Raw genomic sequence first — 10,101 nt, 5'->3', positions numbered from 1 at the left:
TGGGGGGAGGGGAGTGATCACATTTTAGACTCCTTAATGTTAAAGTTTTTGCTTATTTTACCATGCTTCGAGAATTCTTTTAAGCGAATTGAAAAATGTTTGCACAGAATCATGAAATTTGTTTATAGAATGATAATTCCATGTAAAAAAATTTTTTATAAAATAGTTATTTTTGTTGCTTCATTTAATAATAGTCGATAGAATTTTGAATTGGAAATTATAAAATTCTTTACATCGTTTTAAAAATTGTGGTAAAATCAAGTTTTAAAAACATGACTTTTATAAAAACGATTTCTCATTATATTACTTTTGAAATTATTACTATTTTTAAAAATTGAGATACTAAGTGTAATAAAATTGAATTTTTATGTTTCTTTTTCATCTATTTTATTTTAAAGAATATGAATGGAATAATATAATTATTAAGGAATAAAAAAATTTGTATACCTAAAAGATTTGACAGCAGTCAAATTCCTGACACTTCGCTTTCTTGAATTTTGAAATCATGCTAATTAATCAGAATAATCATTTTAGAATAACTTCCAATACTATTCTATAACTTTAGAATCATTATATTTTCATCATAGATAGGACGGAAATTTAATTTTTCAGAATCAGTTAGAACAATGTAATATATTGCTTTTATTTTCCTTTTTTGAAATTACACTCTTCCTAACATTGTTTTTTTTTTTAATTAATTATAAAAGATCCAAAAAAAGTCTACTTACATGAATAATACATGAATAATTTTCTTCGAAAAAATCTCATGCCTTTTTAAGACACCACAATACAGGCTGACATAAATGCAACTGATTTAGAAATGCATTATAAAGAGGATATTGATTTTTTTAATGTTTTCATTATAATTTGATTGCTAACATTCTATTAGTAGCTGAATATCGATTTCGCATATGTATATTGATAAATTAATATTATTATTGGTAAGAAAATAATTGTCCATTTAAGTATAATAAAATGTATCTTATCAAAAATTTATTTTATTTTCATGAACTTTTGATGAAGGTGTGAGTATGTTACTTTTGATAGATAACAAAAAAATATACTAATTTTTATCGAGCAATATTTTTCATATTCCTTTGGTGATTTTTTTCATAAAATGAAAATACTTAATTAAAGCTAATTAGTTTCTCAATAAAGTTAAAAATCGATTAAAGCTATTCAGTTAATATCTTATATATATGCTGCAAAGCAAAGTTTGTAATAAAATAAAAGTTAGAAGATGAAGAAATATTGAATTTCCAAATGATGAAATTCATTAGGAAAAAGAATTTATTAATTAATTTTAGAAATACTTTCTAAATTAGTGGTAGGCATTGTTGCACTGAGAGCCAGATGGACATCCATTTAACCTCTAAAGAACCTAAAATTTTAAATATTATAATATTTTTTCTAGAAAATAAATTTTTTTTAACGAATAACTATTTGATTGAGTCAACCCTAGGCATCCAACCAAAGCGGGCATTCAATTAGATGTCTGCATGGAACGTCATCGTAGGTAAATCGTGGCATTTGTCAGAGGCCAATCACGTTCGACACCCATTGCTTACAAGCATCCAATTAAAAAGAATTAAAATCATAAGGTTCGACATTATAATTTCACTTCTTCTAGAGCAGTGTTTCCCAAACTTATGAGCTTTGTGTACCCCTTCTTAATTTTTCTTAACACTGTGTACCACTGACAAAAAAAATGAAAGTATTTTCTACTATAAAAAAAATTGCACAAAAGTTAAAAATCACAGTTGTTGACACCACTAAATATTAACTGTTAACTCTGCAAAAAATAGCCAATAGAAAAATACGTAATTTCATGGTTAGCTTTGTTTTTAAAATTTTCATTTGTTGCAAGATATTTCGCATAAGAACGCGCAACCCCTCTAAACTGTTGCCGTACCCCTGGGGGTACGCGTACCACACTTTTGAAACACTTTTCTAGAGTGTCAAATATACAATAGATGACTAACACAACACCTAAATTAAATCTATAACTATTATTCTTTTTATGAAAATTTTTATCAGACAAAACATTTGGCTTGCACAAATTATTTTATGGAAATGAGATATGATGTGAAATAAAATATGAAAAATCAGCAAAATTTTAGGTTATGAAATTTGAAATATTCACTTTATTTAAGAATAAATTTTGATTGTTTTGTTAAAAATGGTATTATTATTATTTATTTTTTTTGTATCATAGAAAAAATTCAAAATTTATGTAAAGTTACAAACTCGCTTAAAAATTAAAACTTGAGAGGATATTAAGTATACTGGTTATAATAAATTAAAGGAAAATTATAAAAATCGCGATAACTCTCCCAAAAATAAACCAATCTCAATAAAATGTGAATGTTGTGAAATAAAAATTGCTAAGTGAAATTGCAATATGTAAATTAGTGACTCATCAATGACGACCTCTGCAATGAGCATTACATTGTTTGTTTGCTCACAAGCCTGCGAATTTCGCTCTGCTTCTAAAATTAGAATTTGAGATGGCTAGTTTGTAACAGTGACCTCTAGACATAATTTATCCGAAGAACTGCAATGGAGATTTATTGGAAGACTAGAGGCAGGACAAAGTCAGATAGAAGTGGATGGCTAAATGTGAGTCCTTTACCTCGTTTGAAACTGTTTTGCAAGGTGGCTCACATTTATAACTTGTTGTTGTTGCCTCATGCCAGCCAATTGTGTTGTGTGGTTGTTTCTAATGTCACTTGCCACATTAGCAAGCCTGCGTTTGCGAAGCCGAGCAATTTTAAGGCGGAGAGTGCGTTTCTTATTTCTCAGTGGCGGCATCTATGGCCAAGAATCCGACTTTAGCCACATCGTACGTCACACCCGTTTATAAGGCGGACCCATTCATACATCCATTCATTCATTCATCCACAGATCGTAATTTTGACCTGAATCGGAGAACGATCGATCTCCAATCCAGTACCCCCAGAGGTATTGATTTGTTATGGGAACATGGAGGACTTTTCGACTCGACAGAACTTAACGTGTATTAGTCATCAACTACACGGGGAGTCTTCAGCCGGCAGGGTGTGAACCCACGAACTCTCTGACATGGGCTCAGTGCCCTACCGAGCAGGCTATCCCGGCCTCAGCCAATTGTAAATACTGTCGTGCCCACTAGCAGCAAAGCAAAGGGGTGCGCTTCTTCTTGTTTTCCAGTTGCTTTATCTATGGTCAAGAATTCGTCTTCTGCCACACACATACGTCACAGCCAGTTTTACAGGGAGGACAGATTCACTCACTATCCATCCTCAGATCGTAATATTTTGACCAGAACCAGAGCAAGATTAATCTCCGATCCAGTAACTCTAGAGATATTGATTTGCTATATGGACTTGGAGGACTTTGTTACCCATACAGATTTGTCGTGCACCCATACAGTCTTCGGCCGGCGGGGATCGAACTCACGAGTTTTTGGACACTCACAACTGGTGCACTGCATAAATGAAAGCATCACACATCGCTGTACTGCTGCAAAGGGTGATCATTCTCCATATATACGAAACTTTTTCTATTACAAACTAACACTAATTTACTCATTTTATACATTCGCTTATTTCTGCAATACCATAATTGTCAGGTTAACTCTTTTTTCTTAATTTGCACATTATTATATGCTCTATAATGTGTCCCAATTTCATAAAATTCTCTGCGTAACCGTTGGAGTTATGGTCATATATAAGATGTTCCTTAATTTATGAGAACCAGTATTCATCATCAAGATTGAGAGTTGCATAGCAACCAAAGTTCGGATAGATCATTGTACGCAATACGAAGCACTTCCATCTTAAGGTCCAATAAAACTGTACTCGGAAAACAATCGCATATGCGCATATGGAACTTTAAAAACTTGATTAGCTAGTTTTACGAGGGTGAATATATTTCAACAATCATGTCCAGCAGGTCGTGAGTTCAATTCCCACCGGCTGAAGCCTTCCCGTGTTTAAAATAGTGACTGATGCATGCTGAATCTGTCGGGGTTACAAAGTTCTCTTAGTTCCCATAACAAATCAATGCCTCTTGGGGTACTGAATCGGAGATTAATCGTGCTTCGATTCAGATCAAAATTGCGATCTGTAGATGGATGGATGGTGTGCGAATGTGCCCTCCCTGTAAAACGGGTTGTTGCTTATGAATGTTGTCTCCGGATCATTCTCAAGGATGTTTCCTAGACTATCAATAGCCCATTGTGCACATCAAGTGCAACGTAAATAAAAGTAAAAGTACACATATTTCACCAATCAGACTCATTCGCCTCTCCGAATTAGCACACGTGATTTTTTTCGCATGCAGCGTGATTGGTCCTTCATCTATAAAACTCGAAATTTGACTCTGATTGGTGATTGATATATATTCAATTGCGTAAAAATTCGCTAATCAGGAGCCATTATCACTGCCAGCGAAATAAAACGCGTATACGAAGGAAAACCTATCATGATTTTAATGATTAAATAAACTTCACCTGTCTGATTCTTTGTCGCATCATCGAATTTACGCACATGAATTTTGTACCCCTCACGTCAAAATTTGCATGCGATTTTCTTTTACTGTGAGAATGGTCCCTTAAATAGAAAAATAGTTATTTTTTAAATGGCAACTTCCATTATTTATTTGTTTTGATTTAGACATTTTGAAATGTCATCCTAATAAGCAGGTAAATATTTCATTTTTAAAAAATTATATTGCTAGTATTTAATCCTGAAAATATTGTACAAAACCCTAAATTTTGCTTTAAAAACTTTATTTTTTTCTTCGTCCCATTCGCTTAAGAAAGTAATGTTAGTTCTGTTATCTTTGTCTTATCTTATTTCTGTAGGGCTTTTACAGATGTAACTCTAAATTAGTTTACTAATTACGTTTTTTATCCCTCACACTTCAAACTCGATTATTTATAATAAAAATAGTCTGGATTAATTTTTTTGTAGCAGTTTCATGTTAACTATTAGGTAAAGGATACCGAATGGTAATGGTATAATTAAACTTATAATAATTTAGGCTTGTGTACATTTGTATTTTTGTACTCAAACTGATAAAACATGTATTGAAAGAATAAATAAGTACCTATAGTGGTCAGTTTAGTAGGTTAAATTTAAAATAACCGACTAAGAATCGGGTATCTCAGTTTTTTTCTAAATTTTGGTGGAGATACTTTAATTCCTGATCGTCTCTATATCGAAGAATAAGGAAAGGTGTGTATGTATATATTCTCTGTCTAGATTATCAGATATGTACTTTGTGTCTGGTGCTTTAATTTATAGAACTTGATCTCAGTATAGCTATTGAAGCACAAATGCGTTAATAAATTTTCATCACAGTGGGGTTAGCCTGTTTCTTTCAATTTTATCATTACATCTTTGTATAGTAAGTTGCTGAAAATTAATTTGATACATATAGAATATTAATGTCTTGTTGTGCTGTGTATAAGGCATTTTTTATTCTGACTTTTTATGTAATCTTTGTATTTAAAATAGGTTTTGATTACTTTTTTCTTACCAATCTTCATACGTTACAAGCTTTTTATAAATTTTTTTATTTTATTAAGTGCACTTAAATTTATTTATTTAGAAAGAATAAGATACATCTTTTTAACTGTACATTATTACTAAGAATAATCTCATTGGTTTTAAAATGAAAATTTGTTAAATTTTTTTATAAAATATGTTATCCTATTGTTCTCAGATTATCATTTTAAAATAGTACCTACTCATGCTTTCATAGAATAATTTGCACAATGAGGTGAAGGTATAATTAATTTTTCTCATTATGTAAAGTGATTTTTTGCTCTTTGTAAGTATTTAAGGGACAAGGTCCATTTTTTTAAAAACAATTACACCTTCAGTTTTGAAGGGCAATAATCTTGCTAAATATATTAATTATATCAAGTTAGATTATTACCTTTCAAAACGGAATTCAATATACTCAAATAAATATGAGGAATAATATTTTATATTGACTTAGCCTAAAAATAATTTGAAGTAGTTATGATAGTGTGAAGCTCGTGTTTTCTGCTAATGCATTTTTTCTTAAACTAATAGAAAAAAAAAAGCATTTTTTTCTGAAAAAAATAAGTTTACAAAAAAAGGAGGGTGCTTTTACCTTTGTAAATGCCTTTATCGTGTCTTAATCAGTTTCAACTGGCTTTCCAGAACGTGGTGCATCTTTGACATCAAAATTGCCTGATTGAAATTTTGCAAACCAGTTCCAGCACTAGCGTACTGTCAACACATCTTCTCCATACACATTAGTTAATTTCTTTCTGGCATGAACAACATTTTTACCTTTTCTATCGTAAAAAAGTAAAATGTGACGAAAATGCTGCTTATGTTCTCCATATTTAAAGGGGCACCAACCAAAAACTACTGTGTAGAATTAATTGAATTTTTTCACACACAAGCCCTGCTCAAAACATAAAATGATAATGCTGTTTAAGTGTGAAGTTGGATTCGAAAAAATACAATTAAATCCTGTGTCGGAAAAAACGAACTTACTTTCCGATCAACCCGATAGTTTATGGGTGTAATAGATGGCAATTACTATTTTTGGATGTGTTCCATAACCTTAATTATGCAATTGTAAAATTCAATTTTTTTCTCGTTTGTCTACTATAATAAATTCTTGGACCATTAAATGATACTTAGTTTAATTTTCATTACTCGTTCGAACCCTAGATATATGAGCATTTTAACCACATATTTAGACAGGAAGAAGGAGAACTGAGAACTTTTACATGTATATCAATCTAAAATTGTGTGATAATGAACAATGTTTAGAAAAATTTAAAGTATTGAAATGAAAATTGTTGAATGAATTATTTCAGAGATGCAACTTGCTCCACTTAATAAAAATTTTTTTTTTAGCAGTAGCGAAATTTAAGTTATTTTTAGTTTGGTTTTAGTAATTTCTTCCATCCCTGCATATCGAAAATTTAAAGAATCATATCAAATTCAACTTTATTCCAGTTATCTCATTGTGACACTTTTAAAGAGTGAGCATAATTAACCTTATTCTACAAGTTTTACTATTTAATTAGCTACCAATTTATTAAAACTTTTTCAGAAGTGTTGGCATCCCTATTTAGCAACTTAAAAAATATTATTAAAGAACATGTTTAAAAACTCTAAGGATAGGACTTAGTTGAAGCTGTGGTATTTAATAATTTTTCTTCCCTTGCTCTTCCATTTAAATTCTATGAACTATTCAATACTAAAATTAAAATTTCACTAAACTTGTAAATAATCGCAATACATTGTTGTTGCTATTCTTGCACAATGTTGGAAATTTAGGCATACATAATATAGTTTCAATAATGCAAAAATTTCTTTCCACTCTTATCACACCAGCTCATTTTGATACTACCGAATATTGTTTTAATATTTCAATATTTGGCAAATCCCTTGTTAACAACATAATTTTCTCCTCACCTTTCTATCGCTCTTATTAATATCGATAAGCCTCTCTCTACCTGCCTGATATGCTTCCCTTTCTGTAGTTTTAATAGTTTTTGTTTTCATTTTTATATGTTTTCATTTTTATATATTTTCATCTACATTTTCTACTTCAAATCTGTTTTGTTTTCCCCATTCATGTCTAGCAAGTCTTGAGAATGATTGCTTATTTTTTAGCACTTCTTTAATCTTTTATAATTTTTGAAGCAAATGATATTTTTAAATTACCGAGTATATCAACAATTTGGTTACAATTTATTTCATCAATGCCCATGATTTTAAATATCAAAAAACTGTCAAAATATGAAGATCGTAATATATAATAATTATCAAATTTAAGAGGAAAATTATAAATAGATTTTTTAAAATGTTCCACCTAATTGCTTTAAATGTTAGTTCAAAAATATTTTTTCAAATGTAGTACTTTTTTTCCCCTACAATAAAATTTCATTTCTTTTATGAGCATAGCATAAAACAATATGATTTTCTCTAAATATTGAAATGAGTAGAGTTAATAGCTTATTTGGAACTCAATGGTCCACATATACTTTTTATTTCATATTTTTATAAAAAAAATTACTAAAATTAAAAAAAAAATTAGATCATCATAATTTATGAGCAAAAACAAATATATGTAGGTACTACAAATTATATGAAATCTACTGTTTAAAATATGTTTCTTTGAAAAAAATTCTATAACAGTAAAAAAAAAAAAGAAAATATTTTTTTTTTTGATATGCTATATACTGCATAAGCAGAATCATCATTATTTGTTTATTTCATAATATTATATGCCAAGTTTGTAATCAGTTTAATTATTTTAGATTATGTCTGGAATAACAGGATTAGAAGTTTTATTCTCTGCAATTAAAAATGACTTGAAATCAAAAGAGGATTGTGCTGTTGCTGCAATACATTGGCTTCTTATTAGATCTGATCTATTGTGTGTAGGTGTTGGAGAACTGTTCTCTGATAATGATGCTGGCAAAGTTACTGAACTTCTCCCTGACAATTGGAATGAAAGTCAAGATGCGTATTGTTTGCGCTATTGCTGTAAAGATTTAAAAAATCGCTATCTACTTAAGATTGTCAAAACAGGATGTAATTTGCATGTTGATTTTGCTATGAATGAAGATACGGTAACTGCTACAACTATTGCTACCAATGATTTTGTTTCTGATGATTTTAATAACTTTTCCCAGACTTACAAGAAACTGAATGAGTTAAAGAGCCAAGTTAAAAAAGATATTCTGAAAAACATTGTGGATGCTAAGAAAAAATCAAGTGCTTCATCTGATAAAGAAACGAAAAAGAAGGCTTCTCCAAAGAATGAACCAAATCAAGAATCACCTCAGGCCAGAATTCCTGAAAATCGACCTATTCCCGTTGGTATTCCTGATTCAAGACACCCTATGCCTTTTGCATATCCACAAATTGGAGCTAGTGATCTAGATCCCTTAGGCAGAGGTGTTGGAGGTATGTTGTTTGATCCATTTGGTCCTGGTGCACCAGCCAGGCCAGGATTTGGTGGATCTCGAGGTGGGCGATTTGGAAGTGGCAATACAGGACTTCCTCCAGGAGCTGTACCCCCTGGTGCAAGGTTTGATCCCTTTTCTCCTGTATATCCTGACAGATTTAATCCTAATCCTGATCATTTCAGACCTCCTGATTATGACAATATGTTTATGTAATTAGACAGTTCATTTTTTTCGACTATATATTGATGCTTTTTGTCACATATTAACTTTTATAAAGCCAATAAATGAGTTAAATGTTCATAATGTTGTTTATTTGAAGTAGACTTCCAATTGTCAATTTTTCAAATGTTATTGCTTGGTTTGTATTTGTCTTGATTTTTTTTGATAGAAAATATTTTATTCTGATATTTAGCTCTTTGAGATAGCTCATAGATTGTCATTTAGCTTATCAGATATTACTTATTTTCCTGTGTGTTTGGAACATGCAATTTTCTATGAATTTAAATGTGTATTTTAAATTAATTGTTTCGAAGAATCAAAATTTTATTTTAAGTAAATTTGCACAAAAGTTTATTTTTAATAAATTTTAAATGAATTTAATTGAATTAAAAATACCAATAAAAATTGCAAAATTTGGTTGGTTCAAATCTGACCGCCCACTAAATATATACATGGTTCAGGCATATAGCCTTATCACAGGATTTATTGTTTCAAACATTTTGGGAATTCAATTATCTTACTTCTTTATGAAATAAAACTAAACAATTTTGCAGTATCAAATTTTTATTGTGATGAATTCAGTAATTATCACCATGTTATCAGGGGTCATATGCTTATTTATTATTTTCAGTGTATGCAGTAACAAATCTTATAGGATAGAGTTTTATAGTTTCGCAGTAATTGATTTCTCTCTTTCTTCTAATTTGAAAAATGATTGATTCCAATTTTAACAACTCAGTAATGATACCATAAAATTTTTAAATGATGAATTGAGGTATCATCCACTAAACTACTTTTGTACGAAAATGTGTGGCAGCATATTCAATATTCATTTAAAGATTATTGAAACCCTACTTTAAAATTATTTGGCTAAGGACGTCTTGAACGCAAAGAGAGTATTAACAAATTAATATTGGTTATGTTTTTTA

The 10,101-nt window shown here is 30.1% G+C and overlaps 1 protein-coding gene across 6 annotated transcripts; it reads left to right on the top strand.

Annotated features, from left to right (window-relative positions):
• The first annotated feature begins 4,405 nt into the window (after positions 1-4,405).
• Positions 4,406-9,256, top strand: LOC107447460 (proteasome inhibitor PI31 subunit). Of its 6 annotated transcripts, none has more exons than XM_016062384.5 (2): positions 4,406-5,219; positions 8,300-9,256. In XM_016062384.5, exon 2 carries the CDS (start codon positions 8,303-8,305, stop codon positions 9,164-9,166), a length of 864 nt encoding a protein of 287 aa, XP_015917870.3. In that variant the 5' UTR covers positions 4,406-5,219; positions 8,300-8,302; the 3' UTR covers positions 9,167-9,256. The 6 variants fall into 6 exon arrangements, with proteins under 6 accessions (XP_015917870.3, XP_015917869.3, XP_087020032.1 ...); XM_016062383.4 differs by having other exon boundaries at positions 4,423-4,684; XM_087163906.1 differs by having other exon boundaries at positions 4,664-4,808.
• The last annotated feature ends 845 nt before the right edge of the window (positions 9,257-10,101 follow it).

This window comes from Parasteatoda tepidariorum, chromosome 1 (genome assembly GCF_982258835.1).
Source record: "Parasteatoda tepidariorum strain Cologne lab strain chromosome 1, Ptep-v5.0, whole genome shotgun sequence".
Lineage (NCBI taxonomy): Eukaryota > Metazoa > Arthropoda > Arachnida > Araneae > Theridiidae > Parasteatoda > Parasteatoda tepidariorum.
This window is presented reverse-complemented; position numbering and strand designations above follow the sequence as displayed.